The sequence below is a fragment of the Puntigrus tetrazona genome, unplaced genomic scaffold (assembly GCF_018831695.1).
Source record: "Puntigrus tetrazona isolate hp1 unplaced genomic scaffold, ASM1883169v1 S000000283, whole genome shotgun sequence".
NCBI classification, from domain to species: domain Eukaryota; kingdom Metazoa; phylum Chordata; class Actinopteri; order Cypriniformes; family Cyprinidae; genus Puntigrus; species Puntigrus tetrazona.
In genome coordinates this window covers 1,207,501-1,225,000 of record NW_025047944.1, presented here as the reverse complement: position 1 = coordinate 1,225,000, position 17,500 = coordinate 1,207,501, and the positions used below count along the sequence as shown (strand labels likewise).

Sequence of the window (17,500 nt, the reverse complement as noted above, 5' to 3'; positions counted from 1 at the left end):
AGAGAGATCGGAGGGTTACAAACTCGGCCTGAACTCAACCTTTGACCCTGAGTGATCTTCAGAGGAATCATCTAGAAGTGGACAGTCGCTCACTCCATGTGCATGAAAACCTGTGACCTCTGACCCTCGGCGCTGTCTTTACAACACCCAAACTCACTCAGACTTATAGTTAACTGAAGTGTGTGTTTGTGTGCGTGTGCGTGTGCGTGTGTGTGTGTGCGTGTGTGTGTGTGTGTGTGTGTGCGTGTGTATGCATGTGTGCATGCATAAAAGCATTATATAGGAAAAAAAGAATAATATTTTCTGCTTGTTTTTTATTTTGTAGTAAAATAGCTAAAAATTATATTTAGCAAAATGAAATATATTTACAATAATAATAATAAAATTGCACAACAACATTCCCAAAACGGAAATTAAAATCAAAATATTAATAAAAACTAATATCAGAGGGAGTAATATTTTGTGTGTACTGGACACTGTGTTCAAGTTCAGTGTGTGCTTGTTTTCTCTCTGTGTGTTTCTTTCTTATCATGTCCTTCTGAAACGGTCTGGTTTCACGCATGTGTCACAGGTCGGCGGGTCACACACACAAGCGCGTGACGGAGAACCTGGGCGTGACGTACTACGTGAACGAGCGCTTCACTCAGGAGTACAGCGGCCCGGCTCTGAAACGAGTGGAGAGCAGCGTAGAGGACGACTACATCTCCAACCTCAGGAACAACTGCTGGAAAGAGAAACAACAGAGTACGACACACACACACACACACACAGACACTCACACACACACACACACACACACACACACACACAGACACTCACACACAGACACTCACACACAGACACTCACACACAGACACACACACACACACACACACACACACACACACACACACAGACACTCACACACACACACACACACACAGATGAGGACTCTCTATAGGTGTAATGTTTTTATTCTGTACAGACTGTGTGTTATTGTTGTCTTACAGGAAACTACTCACATTTTTAGATTCTTAAAAATAGCTTCTCTCTGCGTGGAGATGTCACGAGTCCACACTCACACACTCACAAACACACATTCTGTCTCTCACACACACACACTCACAGCCTTACACACTTTCTCTCTCTCTCTGTCTCTCTCTTACACACACATTCTGTCTCACACACAGCCTTACACACACACTCACTCACACACACTTTCTCTCTCTGTCTCTCACTCACTCACTCACTCACACAGACACACACTCTCAGTCTTACACACACACACACACACACACACAGGTCCTAAAGTTTAAGGTGTGGACGTCTCATATATCCAGATTCACAAGTGTCTCACACGCCTCATGACAGCAGTCTTCACCGTCATATATCTTTTTGTGGATAGGTCTCTTCTCTGATGCACTGATTTGCTGCTCAGGAAGGTTGAAAACGGTTGTGCTTCTCAGTATTTCAGTGTAAACTGTGCTGAATGTAATTCTCCTCTTGGTTTGGGGCGTGAGGGTGAGTAAAGGCCGGCGGAGCTGCTGTTTTTGGGCGGGTGGCTCCTTTAAGAGCTTGTAGTAATTCTATAATCATAAGTGAGCGAGTAGAGCCGGATCAGTCCAGACTGAATGCAGTTTAAAGCAGAATCAGACGAGTCTCTCTTCATGACTCACTCGAGCTGATTCGTTCACTCAGAGCCGGTCAGAACTGGCTCCCTCTTCTCACTTCCTGTAACGTCTCTAGTCTCACGTTCAGTGAATCAGCTGGAGCTCAGAGATCTTTGAGGGAAGTTCACGCTCGTTTCACTCATGATGCAATATCTGAGTCAGCTTATGATTTACTGTCTTTATGCTCGTATAAATCAGCCACAATGAGCTCTTTTTAGTTGTTTCTGATAAATGTTGTATAATAGGTTGAAATTGGATGAAAAATATCTGAGCTAGAACTTTTTTTTTTTTATCAATTAGAGAAAAAATGCTTAAGTTTTAAGCGAACCATTAAATAATAATAATCTTTACTCCGTTATTATTCACAGTATAGCTATTTTTGTTTTCTTTGTTCTTCCAAATCATTTTAAAATGCCAAAAAATGAACAAACAAAAGAATGAAACGAGTGCGTAACAAGTGCTTTTTTTTGGTAGTGAACAAATAACAAAAATGACAAAAACTTAAGTGTGTTTATTAAAAATAAAGTCAAGCAGCGAGTGATAAACACTGAGACAGATGCCTGTGAAGATGAGACCGTGACAGCTCTGCTCACGTGTGTGTGTGTGTGTCTGTGTGTGTCTGTGTGTGTCTGTGTGTGTGTGTGTGTGTGTGTGTGTGTGTGTCTGTGTGTGTCTGTGTGTGTCTGTGTGTGTGTGTGTTTGTGTGTGTGTGTGTGTGTGTGTGTCTGTCTGTCTGTGTGTGTGTGTGTGTCTGTGTGTGTCTGTGTGTGTGTGTGTGTGTGTGTGTGTGTGTGTGTGTGTGTGTGTGTGTGTGTGTGTGTGTCTCTCTGTCTGTCTGTCTGTGTGTGTGTGTGTGTGTGTGTGTGTGTGTGTGTGTGTGTGTGTGTGTGTGTCTCTCTCTGTCTGTCTGTCTGTGTGTGTGTGTGTGTGTGTGTGTGTGTGTGTGTGTCTCTCTCTCTCACACACACAGAGGAGGGTCTGCTGTACCGTGCGAGGTATTTCGGGGACAGTGATCTGTATCAGCGGGCTCAGCGGATGGGAACCCCGAGCTGCTCTCGTCTGTCTGAGGTTCAGGCGTCTTTACACGGATAGATGAATCACTGCACTACCTGGTGAGCACCTCCTTCACTCCTACTCTTTAATTCAGAGCCGCTTTCAGGTCCCGCGTTCCCCGGAAATGTTTAATGTTCTGTAGAGTACACACACACACACACACACACACACACACACACATTCAAATTCAAATTCTAATTCAAATTTTATTTGTCACATACACATACATACATGGTACGACATGCAGTGAAATGTTCTATTACAACCGTCCAGCATCAAAATAGAAACAAAATTTAAATGTATATATAAATATAAAATATAAAAATATGTATAAAAAAAGAAGTGTGCAAAGTAGGATATAAAAAAAAAATTATAATAATTCTGTCTCACACACTCACACACACACACACACACACACTTTCTGAACGTTTTTTGGTTTGTTTGTTTTTTATGTGATTTTTTTTTTTTTCTTTGAACTGGTGGAAAAAAGTAGGACCAACAAGTAAAATACCCTTTTTTATTTTTAACTTCCAGCAATAAACATAAAAAAATATGAGTAACTCTAGTATTTATTAAGGTTCAGTAATAAACTGAAACACCTGGACATCACAAATAATTGTTCATAGGTTCTCAGTTTTACTAGATATTAATATTATCTATGTTTCAATATTTTCTGCACAGGTTCCAAAAAAAACAATCTCTCCAGTCTGGAATATGGAAGAACGCCATACGGATTGTACATACATTTGTTCGAAAAACAGGGCTGAGCAGTGCAGCAACTCCTGAACTTGATTAGAAAGACTTACTGTGAGGGCTGTGTGTGTGTGTGTGTGTGTGTGTGTGTGTGTGTGTGTGTATGTCAATGAGGGCGTGTGTGTGTGTGTGTGTGTGTGTGTGTGTGTGTGTATATGTCAATGAGGGTGTGTGTGTGTGTGTGTGTGTGTCAATGAGGGTGTGTGTGTGTGTATACATGCATGCATGCTATAGACCATGTATGTAAGAGTGTGTGTGCGTGCGTGTGTGTGTGTGTGCGTGCATGTGTGTGTGCGTGTGTACATGCATGCATGCTATAGACCATGTACGTAAGCAAATGTGTTTGTGTGCACGTGTACATGCATACTTGGGATCATGTGTGTGTGTGTGTGTGTGTGTGTGTGTGTGTGTGTGTGTGTGTGTGTGTGTGTGTGTGTGTGTGTAATCAGAGCTGGTGTTTTGGACTCCCGCGGCTGAAGGACGTTTCCTGGCTGTCTGAATGTTCTGGCCTGGATTAAAGTTCATGGTGTCGTTTCTCTCAGTTCAGCCTCGTTGTCTGCTCCGGCAGGAATCAACAATCTGGTTCTGCGTTATGAAACAGACTGGAGACCCGGCCACAATATCTGCATTTATTTATTTGAGTTTGTTTAGATCGAGATCATGTCTTTTTAATGATTTCTATTTGTATGTTTGAGATTTATCTATGCAGGGATCCTACTGATTAAACGATCGCGTCTGACTCTGACTGTCCTGCGTGTTAGGAGTAACTACTGCTGCTGTTCACAGGTGATATTTATTGAAGGATCGAATAGGAATATTTATTTCATATGAAGTTTTATTTTCTACATGACTTTAGTGGAACTATTTCATCGCTGACAGAGACTACGCTGCAATTATTTCACTCTGAAAACAAATAAAGATTGTACGTGCCACTGTCCACAGAGTGTGTGTGTGTGTGTGTGTGTGTGTGTGTGTGTGTGTGTGTGTGTGTGATGCCACGCTGAGCTGAAGCATGTGTTTCTGCACGTTCAGAGTCTGGAAATAAGGAAACTGTTGATGAAAACGGCTGAGAGAAAGACATGCTCTTCACTTAAAGGAGCAGTCGACCCGAAAACGATCAACAAGTGAACTATTATAACCCACAGGACGCTCAAGATTAGCATCGATCGGTTTCTTTGTCTCCGCGGTGAATGGGTGCCGTCAGAATGAGAGTCTGATGAAAGCACGCCGATGATGATAGTCCGTCATTTAACATCTGGAGAAGACAAAAGAGCAAACCAATCCAGCGTTGAGGGGTTTTAAACTAAAAATACGATCCATAACTCTTTATCTGTTAAAAAAAAGTGTTCTGGTCTGAAAGAGGAGATGCCAAAATGGCTCTAAACTAATTTTATTTTAGATAATCTCTTAACGCTACATTAGTTTGATCTTTTGTCTTCTCCAGATGTTAACTGATGGACCGGAGCGCTGTGGATTATTGTGATGTTTTTATCAGACTCTCATTCTGACGGCACCCATCCACTGCAGGCCGTCCGTTGTGGAGATGGAATCAATGCTTTATAATATTAATAGATTGCTTGTTGCATTTGAAGTTGGTTGATACCGTCTAGAGGCATAATATGAATAGATATCGTATAACTGGTTAGTTATTACTAATGCAGTTTGCTGTAAAACAGTATTTCTCTAAATAGTACTCGGCTAGCGCTTAAATTATGATTAAAACCAATTGAAGTAATTTTCTGTAAATCTGAAAAGTCTTTGAAACCTGTTTAATGAAACAGCATTACTGCTATTAAAAGACATTAAGACGTTCCTTTTCACGCCCAGAGAATATATAAAAAAAAAAAAAAAAAGATAATTTTGCCATTAATGCAATGTCTAATCTGGCCTAATGAGTCAAAAGAAAGAAAGGACACCGTTTCTTTAAAAAGATAATTTATTTTCTGCATTTCGTTCGAGTACAAAAACAGAACCCATTGCATTTGAATATCAAATAAATAAGATGCATGGAATATGCATGTGATTGTTTAAAAGAAAAGGAAAAAATAAAAAAGCACCTTCCATTTGATCTAAGTGAACAATAACCGCATCCACATACATCTTTGAACAATCTGGCACTTGCATAAAAAACAAAAAAAAAAAAACAAGTTTGTTACATGGAAAATAGCTGCCACGTTTGGTTTCCATGAACCTGAGGTAAACATTTCATCAGCAGCCTGAAAACTCCTGCTTCACTACAACGTCAGCAAAAGTGCAACATAAAACTGTATTACAAAGTCTTTTTTTATGTACCCTACACCTGCATTAGAAATGCCCTGCGAGCCGGTACCTCGCTGCTTTAAACAGTCATACAACAATCGGGCCTCTCGGGAGACCACACGGCTTCCTTTTAAAACTAATAAAAGTCTCAGCATTCTTCGATCAAGAGCTCTTCAGAGCTGTACAGTTTTCTCTTGATAACTCGAAATCCAGTGCTCAGTTTAAGTGCGCGCCGAACCGCCGGAGACGAGGGCGACCGGCCGGCGAAAAGCCCCTGGATTTTTGGCCAGAAGCCCCGGGAGTCGAGCCTCAGCACGAGCGTGAGCTGGAAGGTGGGCACTAGATAGGGGTCGACCGCGATCTGTCCCACGGCCTCGCAGCTGCCGTCCTGCTCCACGCAGAGGTCGACGAGGGCCCCTCGGAGGCCACAGGGCTCGCTGACCGACAGGTGCACCAGCTCCTGACCGATGTGCTCCAGGAGCTTCTCGGGAATCAGCAGCTTGGAGCAGTGCAGGACGCCGTCCTTGGCGTCGGTCAGGTTAAGCGCGATGAGCTGCACCACTTCTTTGCACAGCGCCTCTTCGGCCGGGTCGAAGAACAAGTCGGATTCGGACAGGTCCGCCAGGGATATGGAACCTGCGGGAGAGGAAGGCAAGCGCGCTTTAGGCTGGAGGACTCGTGTGGGAGCTCGAAAGCGAAGTTGCACGCAAAGAGCACGCGTTTACCTGCGTCTGATGCATCGTCGGTGCTGCTGTGATTGTCTGAGTCGGAGTCCAGGCTTTGGCTGCTGTGCAGTTTCTGCATCAGTTTGCTCCAGGACAAGCGTTTGGATGGAGCGTCGGAGGTCGGTGTGGACGGGAGACTCGGGTCTTCGGATGAAAGGCTGGAAATCAGCTGCTCCTGCATGGTTGAGTCTTAGAATGGCTGTTAGAGAAAAGATCTGGTGTTATTATTCGTGCATGACACAAAAGCATCTGGTGCATTGCAAAACTACCCAAAAATAAATGCTTTTCCAGTGCAATTATTAAAAAGCTTTTGCATGAGAAAGTTACTTCATGCATTAAACAGGAATCTGCCGAGAGGGTGAGAAAAAATCCTTTCCCTTTAAAAATGGATCCTGTTAAACAAAGTCACATCATTTTGATTCTCGTCTAAAAACGCATACATAAAATTGCACTGGAAAGCGAGCAACAAAACAACTCAGGCGACAAAGAACAAAGTATTGCCCAAGAAAACGGTTATTTGATTGATTTTGCGCTGAAATCAGAAATGCGGCATACTTTTGTCTTGCATTGTACTCCGGGTTTGGAAGAACAATGAAGACAAAGGGAACACCGAGAAAACACCGAACGAGACGCTCACCGATAGTCAGCACTGCAGATCTTCAGGTGCGACGAAACCGTCCCTAACAAAGACCAGCGACCAACAAAGCCGTGCGAGGAGCGGAATAAGTGCAGCGTCGGGACCCGCAGCGAGCTCCGCAAACACTGACGCAACCCTCTCCGCGGCGGCTTATATAGCCGCGGGGCGCCGGCCACGCCCCCCGCGAGTTTTCGGCCAATCGGCGTCCACGTCACGTCTTGCGCGTCCCGAGTTCGCCTGGTAACACGCAGCGGAGCGCCGCTATTGTCCGCGGTGGAGGAGGTGCGCTCATCGCGTCGCCTTTTGTCTTCGACTCGGGACGTGCGGCGGCGAGGCTCACGTCTGCGCGTTTGATTAGAGCGCTTAGAGCTCTGCGTGTCGAATCGAAACTGAATTGTGAAATCCTGACTCTGTGGATGCGTTTTCTCTGAGTACGTGCGAGCAGAGAGACGCGACGACTGATGATTTCAACTAAATAAACACTGAGATCCCGGCGCTTCCTTATCCAGTGTCAGGCATAGTCTGCTGGCATGCAATACTTTTGGAAAAGCTGACATATGCTTCAACGTTTGCTCTTAAAAATGTACGTCTGAAACTATTTGACTAGTTGAACAGACTTTGTTCACTTACTAATTTCATGGCTTGAATAATGAATTAGAAATAGACAACAATTGCAGTTTGTTACAACACTTTTTATGGTGTTGGAGTCAGATTTGGATCAGTATTGCTTTGCACTTAAACACTCTTTAAAACTAAACCACACCTAAAGTTGACTTTAAAGGGGTCTGAATGTTCACTTTTGTACTTTTTATGGTAAAAAAAAGGTTAGGAGATACAATAAGCGGCAACCCGATAGCTCTAAAACAACTGGTTTCATTCAAAAGCCACACAAAAAAACCCTAAGCTTCATGTCAACGAAGTAGAAATAGTCACAGATTGCTTTGAATACATTACGAGACCAGAAATGTAGGCTTTTCCTTTCATTTTAGTCTAAAAAGTTCAAACCAAACTAAAAAGCACCAAAAGTTCCCACTCAGGGGACTGAGTTTTGGGGGGTTTTAATGTTTGTGGTTTACTAAATGCTGACTAGTTAAGCTAAAAACCCGAAAATTAAAATTTTTTTTGTTTTTAAAAAAATAAACAATCATTTCATGTCTCGGAATTTGCATATGGTACCAAGAAAACTTAATTTTATGGCTTGAATGTAACAGTAAGGCTTTTCTAAAGCATTAAAAAAACATAACCATACACTTAGTATTAACTTTTAGTATTTTTTTTTTTTAAAAGGACCCGTTAAACTCAAAGTGGTCTGAAAAGTGGCCCGCTGAAAAACTAGTCTTGAAGCAAGAAGTAATTTGATTAAGACTTTGTCTGAGTTTGTGGCCGGATCGGTAACGTGTGAAGCGGTCGGGGGAGGTTAAGGAAGGGTTAAAAGTTTCCTGGTTTAGATTGAAGGCCTGCTGCTGGTCAGCAGAGAGCGTCCCACACGGACAGCCACATTCCTGTCTTCTGTTTGCTAGCCAAGGGTGTGTTTCTCCTCAAATCCTTTGCATATAATGCATTTGAATCCGTTCGGCCGCATGAATACACGAGCGTGAATAATACTCAGAACGTCTGAGGGCTGTGTCTGTGTTAAACCGCCGGTGGACTACAGCATGTGTTTCTGTGCTGCTTCTAGAAAGGCCTGCTGTTTTTTTCACACCTCAGCAGATCTGGGCTGGAGGACAACTGAAGATCTGACCTCTGCCAAATGTGCCTTAAAGACGCTGAGTGAATGAAACAAACACCTCAGTCCTCAGGAAGCAGGCCATTACCCCAGCAGATGATTTTTCTGAGCATTAGCACTGTTTTATTTACCTCTATTGCTTATTACATCTCGTAAAGTCTGACTTTGTCTTACAATACTACTTTACGTCTCGCAATTCTGACTTTACATCTTGTTAAAGACTTTATATCTTATAATTATGACTTTACGTCTCAACAATTATTATTTTACATTGTGTTATCGACTTTACATCTTACTAAATGTTGACTAGTTATAATTCTTATAATTCTAACTTTACATCTCACTATTTTTAATTTACGCTCAACAATTCTGTCTTTTTAACAAATCTTATCTTGTTATTGACTTTAAATCTCACAATTCTGACTTTGTTACGTGATTTAGACTTTTTTTCTCATATTCTGTACGCCTTGTGATACTGACTTTACGTCTCACAATTTTTACTTTTACACTCAACAATTCTTTTTTTACATCTTGTTATCGACTTTACGTCTTATAATTATGACTTCACGTCTAAAAAATTATTTTTTTACATCTTGTTATCAACTTTACATCGTGTAATTCTAACTTTACATCTCATAATTTTTACTTTACGCTCAACAATTCTTTTTTTACATCTTGTATTGACTTTACATCTTATAATTCTAATTTTACGTCTCACAATTTCTACTTTACGCTCAACAATTATTTTTTTACAACTTGTTATTGACTTTACATCTTGTAATTCTAACTTTACATCTCATCATTTCTACTTTACGCTCAACAATTCTGTTTTTACATCTTGTTATTGACTTCACATCTTAAAATTCAAACTTTACGTCTCATAATTTTTACTTTACGTTCAACAATTCTTTTTTACATCTTGTATTGACTTTACATCTTATAATTCTAATTTTACGTCTCACAATTTTTACTTTACGCTCAACAATTATTTTGTTACATCTCATTCTGACTTTACGTCTTGTCGTAGACTTTACATCTTATAATTCTAACTTTACATCTCACTATTTTTACTTTACGCTCAACAGTTCTGTCTTTACGTCTTGTTATTGACTTTAAATCTCACACTTCTGACTTTATGTTTACGTGATTTTGACCTTTTTTCCTCATATTCTGAGTGATTTTGACTTTTTGAATTTTATTATTGACTTCTTGACTGTGATTCAGACTTTACATCTCTTGATGCTGATATAACATTTCGCAGTGCAAAGTTTTTTTGTTTCACGTTCACAGGTTTATATATTTGCCTGTAGCAGACACACAAAGAGTATCATAAGTAGTGTTTGTTCAATCATTATTCCTCATAAACAAAATCAGTTGTGTTCACTTCAAGGGAAAAAGCTTGGGCAGATATTCTCCTCAGTATATATCTATAACTAGGTTGCGAGTTTAATCCTAGACTAAAATTACGACACAAGGTTGCTTTGGATCAAAAACACTCATTTGCAGCCGTTTAATGATCCTTACGACTTCTGCGAAACGCTGCAATAATAGCTGGAAGGTTTCCTGGTTAAACCTTAAAGCCGTTTTGTCCATGTGAAGGAAAGCCTTTGACCAGGACAAAGAGTGAAGCAACCAAAGCAAAGAAAGTTTCAAAAGCTCAAGAAGGCTGCTGTGTGAAGCTATCTGCCAGAGACCGAGTCACTTTTATTCAAGTCCATGCACACATTCTGATGCATGCAATGCAATGGAGGCTTGCTGGACGGAAGCCAAGCTTCACAGAGGAGGACAAACAGTTCCCTCCGAGTGTAGGAGGAACCGCAGAAAAACAAAGACACGTGTTCCCCGTCCAGGAACAAAACATACCGTCCCACTTCATTTACATCTCGCTCTACTAAAGGCTCCTATATGTTATGGGCTTTAAGCGAACGACGCACATGTTGCCATGAAATCAGCAACAGAACAGAACAGAAAAGAGCGCCGTGCAAATCTGAAAACACGCTTCAGAAACTGTACAAAACATCAATATTATTTTAAAAAGTAAGCCATAACGCTTTTCTTCTAAAGCCCATTTCACATGTATTATTTAAAGCGTATTCGCAGTACATTAATACCTGTTTATTCATACTAAATACAAACTACAGACGTTGCAAGGTCGTAGAAGTAAATGCAAATTAAATATATGATACACGAAGAGCTCGCTTGCAAAAACGGATAACTTTTTACAATTTAGGAAACCAAGTTTTTCATTGTGTATTCCAGGTAATAGTCCAGTTGGGTTACTTTAATTAGGTGAAAAATACATAAAAAACAATAGCTAAATAATCATTAATTTTTGCAATATATATATATATATATATATATATATATATATATATATATATATATATATATATATATATTAACTAACACAATAAAAATACACAATTTTTATAAAAAAAACATATATTTATTTATTTAGCTCAAGTTTCTGGAGAGATTTTTAATGACATTAAATAACACTGATTTCAAGAGGAACAAAACACTTTTCATTCCCATTTCATGCAAAACACAGTTTATTGTTTTGTTTAGTGTTTTTAACCATGAAAAGTATTTTTCCTGAGCTCCTCCCAGCGTGTCCGGCGCTAGGACCCAGCGGTGCAGCTACAAACACCCTTTTGTTGAACACAGAAGTGGACAGATCAACATCTGAGCTAGAACAGAACAGAACAGAACGTCCAGTGCTTCCACTCAGAAACATCTCCGCTCCGACGCAGGCTGATAAACATCTAGAGAGACGTTCGGCGGCTCCTCGAGCATCTGCAGGAACTCCAGCTCTGTTTACACCAGGATCACATTGCATCGCTCTCCTTCCCCCCACCCCGGGTTTTAGTTCACTTTTATTCCGATTATTTCCCCAAAGCGGCAAGCTGGTTCTAGTTGAGCTTTGGCTGAGTGCTTTTTCCTGAGCTCAAGGACGAAGCCCGAGGCTCTTTATTTATCTCCACACAGGTTTGTCCTCCCTCTCTGTGCGCCACACGGCTCACACGTCCATCCCTCAAACCCTCGGCCGCTGTTTCAGTCCCACACACGCTCAGTTGACCAAACAACAACTAGAACAAGCGAATGAACACACACACAGCGACACAAGCCACTGGAAAACATTTCTGCACTGGTAAAAAAAAACTAAATGTAAATGACACTTTTGCAAATTTAAATAACAAAATGCATTGAGAAAAGCATGGCTTGAACTTTGAGAGATTTTAACATAAAAAAAAAAAAAAAAAAAAAAAAGAGTTCAGAAGCAGAGCGAGTAGTTTATTTTTTGTTTAAAAAGTAAAAAAAATGCAATGAACTAAAAAAAATAACCCCAAATATGATTTTATGTATTTTAATTACATATTTAGAGTTTTAGCTTTGATTTATATTTTATTTATTCGTTAGAAACCCATGCATTTAAACAAAATGAATATTGCTTGATGCACAGCTAGTCATGTTTAAATCATATGAATGCAATTTTTTTTACAGCTAATAATATTTGCATTTCTTTTATATGACAAATACTTTTTTAAGCTTTTTGCCTAATTGATGCACGCCCTTCAACCGTTTTTGTCTTTTTTTAAAAATATAAAATCGAACAGATTTCTGTACGACCGACAAATCATGCATCGCATTACATTCAATCTCAAAAATCAAATACATTTAATGTGTTTATTTATTGAGAGCATGAAGTAAATAAAATCAACGCAGACGTAGAGTTGAACGCACCTGCGCTCATCGTTTCAATTCATTCGGGCAGCGTTACGAATTGTGTTCAAAAAGACTTTTATTGTACGTGTGTTCGGAGGTCATACATGTAAAAATCCACACTGAGAAAACACAGGGTTATTTTGAAGTATTCCGAAGGCTGTATCCAAAAACACGAGCACAAACGATTAGAAACCAGTGCAAAACACACACACACACACACACACACACACACACACACACACACCTACAGTACATTCATAAGAACTTCAGCTCGTTGGAGAAAGCGGCGAATGTGTTTCGGAGCGGAGAGACGGGTCCGAACGCGGTCATGAGGTGGTGAATCCCAGGAGCTGCTCGATGGGTTTATATTTCCACTCGTCTGCCTCCAGCTGCTCCACGAGTCCAGCCAGACGCTCCATCCGTGACACCTGCTGATCTGAGATCAGACACGCTCCGCATCAGCCGCCGGCGGAGCTCTAACTCCAACGTGAACTGAATCTTTAAAGGAAACGCGAAAACGCGCTCACCCTCGGATCAGCCGGCATCAGGAGGAGCGCGTTTCTTCAATGTGTCTCAATGGATGTGAATGGGTGCCGTCAGAGCCCCATCTGGAGAACACCAAACTAATCCAGCGTTAAGATGATCTAAACTCAAACATGAGTCTATAATAACACTTTAGTGAAAAAGTCTTCCGGTCTGAATCATATACGCGGCTGGAGATGATTGTAGCAAGTGTTGTTATGCATTTATTTCACTGATTAGTTTCAGCTTTTGTCGTCTTGTGATGTTTTCATCAGCTCATCCTGACGGCACCCATTCACTCAGAGCACAGAGACAAACTCCTCCTGATCTCGGCCGACCCGAGTGTGGACGGTGCGAGTGCGTTTCTTCAGCTTCCCTCCCAACTCACCGTGTTTAACCTGCTTCAGCGTGGAGGCGACCTGATAGCTGAACACAGACTCGCATAAAAAGCGATCGGATCCATCTGCGGGGAAAAAGCAAAGGCGCAGACGTGAAACAAACACTCAAACTGCTCCTCGCCTCGTCGGTCTCCCCCGAGCTCTGGTGACGGCCCCGTCCTGCGCTGACCCCGAGTCCAGAAGGATTTCACAAACAAAAGAGGCCCTAAACTGGGAGAAATCGTTTCGTAACTGGCTTACGTGCCATTTGTGAGCTTAAGGGGACAGAAATGCTATTCAGAGAGCGGGAAAGAGGGGGAACGCACCCTCCATCATCTCTCCGGCTCCTTTCGGGTAGGTGTAGAGCACTTTTCTGGGCGGGATGAGCTCCGAAGCGCTGAAGCCGGACCCGGTCACCGAACTGCCGCTGACTCCTCCGGCCGAGGACGAGGATGAAGAGGCTGCCATTCACAATCTACACAAACACAAACACCACGACACGATGAGTTTGGGAAAGAAACAGCAAGGCTTTAGTCTGCGCGTCGTTTAAAACAACTCAAAGTCGGCCAGTGTCGCACGCGTTTGTCTGTTCTGGTGACCCAGGAACTAATAAACAGAGAAAAACGCATGCAATGCAAGCTTATAAAAACATTAGCAATGGTAAAAAACGCAAATATAACAGTTTAGGTCTTTGCAAAAGCTCCACGCTTTCGATACAAGCATCGCACAGCAGCTTACAGGCGCGGAGCAGTCAAACAGACACACGACACGACATTTCATTGTGTTCATTAGTTTCGACTAAGCTATTTTTTATTAAAAACACAAGCGAGTGAACGGCATTGGCGACGTGAACTCTCTGAAGCGACGCTCGTAGGAGCTCAAACCACGCGCCGTTAACACTACTCCACACTTAACACCCGTTTCAAGAGCGACACGTACAAATAAAGATGTTTCAAAAAGTTAAATGTGTGTTAAAACCGCGTAGTGTTTGGGGATAACCTGCGTCACCCGAAGCCGCCGCCGCTGTTTCTTCAGCGCGTTTGTTTACGACAGTTTGCAGCCGGCCGGATTCAGAGCGCCCCCTAAAGCCGCGGCGACAAGACACGTTTATTTATTTTTATTAGGTATTACGTTTTGTAACTTTGTGAAGTATTATTGTACATAATCCTAGTCGTTTACTTTAAAAACATGTACTTTAACGCGAACTGTAAAACGTTTAATAAAAGTGCAATATAGTTCACTTGTCTTTCATTAAAATTTATTTAAATGCTTATTAAATACGGTATACATTCAATACATTTCATTATAATATGTTAAGAAATATATTATGTATTTTTTTCCTCTCAGCTGAGGACTTTTAAGCGTGACGCTTTAAGCGGAAGTGAGCGCGGAGTCTCGTTTCCGCTCACGCGTCCATGCAAACAAACAACTCCTGGAAGGTAGAAAGATTAATCATTTAATAATTACTGTACATGCCTTCTTGCGAGTTTATGTTCTGTTATCTTTCTCTGACTTGTTTCACCTTCGTTTTGTGGTTTAATAATGTCTCAGTCAGCTGAAGCACATACGGGCGAAAATGATGAAATATTTTATGTAACCTTGAAGTACATTTCTGTGTTTATAAGATATTTAATCGTCTTAGTGCCGAATTTCAGTATTTTCTCCCGTGAGCTGCTCACTTTCCGAAGATTTCGTGTTTTCCCTACTAAAATGGTATTCGTGACAGTTGTGTTTATGTGAAAACTAGCATAAAAGCGTATAATGTTTACTGATTAGTCTAGATAAATATATTTGTTCTGATTTATATAATCTGTTAGTCTTGTTCAATTAATATTAAATCAATTAAAATTTATATTTTGTTAAATTATGATATTTACAGTATATTAAATAATTTAAACATACGTTAAATGTTTATTATTATTATTATTATTGTCTCATAATTTTTTTTAATTTGATATTTAAGCATTTATTTATATATTTTAATTGTTTTAATGCATGTTCTCTGTCAGGGTGTGCGTGATGGACGTCTTGCGGCCGGTCCTCGTTAACATCAACGGCAGAATTTACAGAAAGAATCCCGTTCAGGAGGAAACTTACGAAGAGGAAGAAGAAGAGTACGACCGTTCGTACTCGGGAGCAGGTCGGTGGTTGTCTCTTCGTGTGTGTCTTTGGTATGGCGTCATTTAATGTTAATGTGTGTTGTTTCCCAGCGTCTGAGCAGTGTCTGGACGAGCCGTGTGACTCCTACAGCATCGAGCAGACGGACCGGGGCTTCCGCTGCGCCGTAGATGTGCCCAGCGTCCTTTACAAGTCAGTATACGAGCTCTAGATCACTCCCACGCTTACACCATGGAGTTTTTCTTTTTATTTGTAAACTTGGTAGATCATGTGCACGGGTTCGTTCTCAGACTGTGTTTTTATAACATGCAGTTCACATTTAATTGTAATTAAAGCTTACATTTTGCTATTTTTAGTTAACATCTCGTAATTTCATATAATTCACAATGTACATCCCACAGCATTAAAACTATCTTGGATTTTAAATCTAAATCTAGCAATTCTAAATTTCTCACAATTTTTTTGTGCATTTAAAAGAGGGAATTATGACTTTATTTCTTCTGAATTAATATTTATTTGCTTAATTAACTAATTTATTAATAAATTAACAATTTGTCACAATTTATATCCTGTAGTTAGTATCTTGCAATGAAATTTTTTTTCTGTATTACAAGTTCATATCTTTATATTTATAACATGGAATTATGACTTGCAGCTGCTTTTAATTTATTTTGAATTTTTTTATATTATTAATGATAAAATAAAAATAAAGTTAATAAAATAGCTAATTCAATAGAATTAAAAGGTATGAAATTCAATATATTTAGATATATAATATAATAATAATAATAATAATAATATATAGTCACAAAATAATATACAGTAATTTTATATATAGTCACTCAATTTAATTCTGTATATAGTATATATATATATATAATATATATATATTATATTCTATATATATATATATATATATATATATATATATATATATATATATTCACAAAATTAATATCAAGGATAAATTAAGTAGGAATTATAAATAGTAAGATAGATAGGTACATAGAATAAAATAAATAAATAGTAAAATAAATAGAATAGAATAAAATAAATAAATAGTAAAATAAATAGAATAGAATAATAAATAGTAAAATAAATAATATAATAAAATAAAGATAGAATAAAATAAATACAATAGAATAAAATAAGAGAGAATAATATCTTTGGCAGAAACGGTCTGACTTCAGTCTCCCAGCAGCTTCTCAAATGCTTCTCGGTCATCTTCAGCTCTGAGCTCAAAAGTGTTTTTATGTTTTGTCAGGTATATCATCGGTAAGAAAGGAGAGACTCGTAAACGACTGGAATCAGAGACTAAAACGTCCATCAGCATCCCAAAACAAGGCGTGGAAGGACCGATCGGTGAGAAATGGTGCTCTGAACAAACCCCTCGGCCCTGAACCGTTCAAGGGATTCGTCCCGCAGCTTTTGCGCAGACAGAAATCAAATCTCAGACTCCCAGGGGATGAATAAAAGCATCTGCCAAATACGTGAACACCGCTGAGCTGAAAATACTGCGTGGTGTGTGAGAGAGCTCAGCGTGCTCGCAACCATATTATTACACGAGGAACAAGCGATCTGTAGGCGGAAACACTCGGAGGCAAAGTCTGTTGTTTGTGTTGAATGAGTGAATGATGCCTTGTGCAACTAAGTGTTCCTGCGTTAAAATAAAGGTGCTTCAGGGGTCAGGATGTTCTAGCAGCAGGATGTTCTTGTGTGCAGCGGTGAGTACTGTATGTTCATCCTGTGTGTGTGTGTGTGTGTGTGTGTGTGTGTGTGTGTGTGTGTGTGTGTTCTCAGTGATCACAGGTGCACACAGAGCTGGCGTCTCCTCGGCTGTGACCCGTGTTGAGGTTTTGATCGACAGCTTTCGCAGGAAGCAGCCTTTCACGCACTTCCTGTCGTTTGCGCTCAACCATGGCGAGGTGCAGCAGGGCTTCCTGCGCTTCAGAGAG

The 17,500-nt window shown here is 40.2% G+C and overlaps 4 protein-coding genes and 1 long non-coding RNA gene across 7 annotated transcripts in view; 2 read left to right on the top strand and 3 right to left on the bottom strand.

The window, feature by feature from the left end:
- Positions 1-3,605, top strand: part of dnajb12b (DnaJ heat shock protein family (Hsp40) member B12b) — a 12,411-nt gene extending 8,806 nt beyond the window's left edge. The window contains exons 7-9 of the mRNA XM_043231039.1: positions 572-744; positions 2,620-2,761; positions 3,384-3,605. Of these exons, the coding sequence (XP_043086974.1) occupies positions 572-744; positions 2,620-2,741 (295 nt within the window). The 3' untranslated portion in view covers positions 2,742-2,761; positions 3,384-3,605. The remainder of the gene's footprint in view (positions 1-571; positions 745-2,619; positions 2,762-3,383) is intronic.
- Positions 3,606-5,373: 1,768 nt separating this feature from the next.
- Positions 5,374-7,236, bottom strand: ddit4 (DNA-damage-inducible transcript 4). The gene is made up of 3 exons (XM_043231222.1): positions 7,077-7,236; positions 6,440-6,638; positions 5,374-6,350 (listed from the first exon to the last, which is right to left on the bottom strand). The coding sequence occupies exons 2-3, from the start codon at positions 6,618-6,620 to the stop codon at positions 5,863-5,865; spliced, it is 669 nt and encodes a 222-aa protein (XP_043087157.1). The 5' UTR covers positions 6,621-6,638; positions 7,077-7,236; the 3' UTR covers positions 5,374-5,862.
- A 5,350-nt stretch (positions 7,237-12,586) lies between these two features.
- On the bottom strand, positions 12,587-14,521 carry anapc16 (anaphase promoting complex subunit 16). 3 transcript variants are annotated; one of them, XM_043231158.1, is made up of 4 exons: positions 14,427-14,521; positions 13,754-13,902; positions 13,439-13,513; positions 12,587-12,964 (listed from the first exon to the last, which is right to left on the bottom strand). In XM_043231158.1, the coding sequence occupies exons 2-4, from the start codon at positions 13,893-13,895 to the stop codon at positions 12,855-12,857; spliced, it is 327 nt and encodes a 108-aa protein (XP_043087093.1). In that variant the 5' UTR covers positions 13,896-13,902; positions 14,427-14,521; the 3' UTR covers positions 12,587-12,854. The 3 variants fall into 3 exon arrangements, with proteins under 3 accessions (XP_043087093.1, XP_043087094.1, XP_043087095.1); XM_043231159.1 differs by having other exon boundaries at positions 14,367-14,476; XM_043231160.1 differs by having other exon boundaries at positions 14,431-14,454.
- The window catches only part of LOC122333505, an 8,843-nt gene continuing 3,929 nt past the window's right edge, over positions 12,587-17,500 (bottom strand). Inside the window, exon 2 of the long non-coding RNA XR_006248636.1 lies at positions 12,587-12,772. This is a non-coding gene — a long non-coding RNA (uncharacterized LOC122333505). The remainder of the gene's footprint in view (positions 12,773-17,500) is intronic.
- ascc1 (activating signal cointegrator 1 complex subunit 1) overlaps positions 14,757-17,500 on the top strand; it is a 7,285-nt gene continuing 4,541 nt past the window's right edge. The window contains exons 1-5 of the mRNA XM_043231157.1: positions 14,757-14,866; positions 15,437-15,567; positions 15,638-15,737; positions 16,810-16,907; positions 17,346-17,500. The exon at positions 17,346-17,500 is cut by the window's right edge and continues 24 nt beyond it. Coding sequence (XP_043087092.1) covers positions 15,447-15,567; positions 15,638-15,737; positions 16,810-16,907; positions 17,346-17,500 — 474 coding nt within the window. The 5' untranslated portion in view covers positions 14,757-14,866; positions 15,437-15,446. The remainder of the gene's footprint in view (positions 14,867-15,436; positions 15,568-15,637; positions 15,738-16,809; positions 16,908-17,345) is intronic.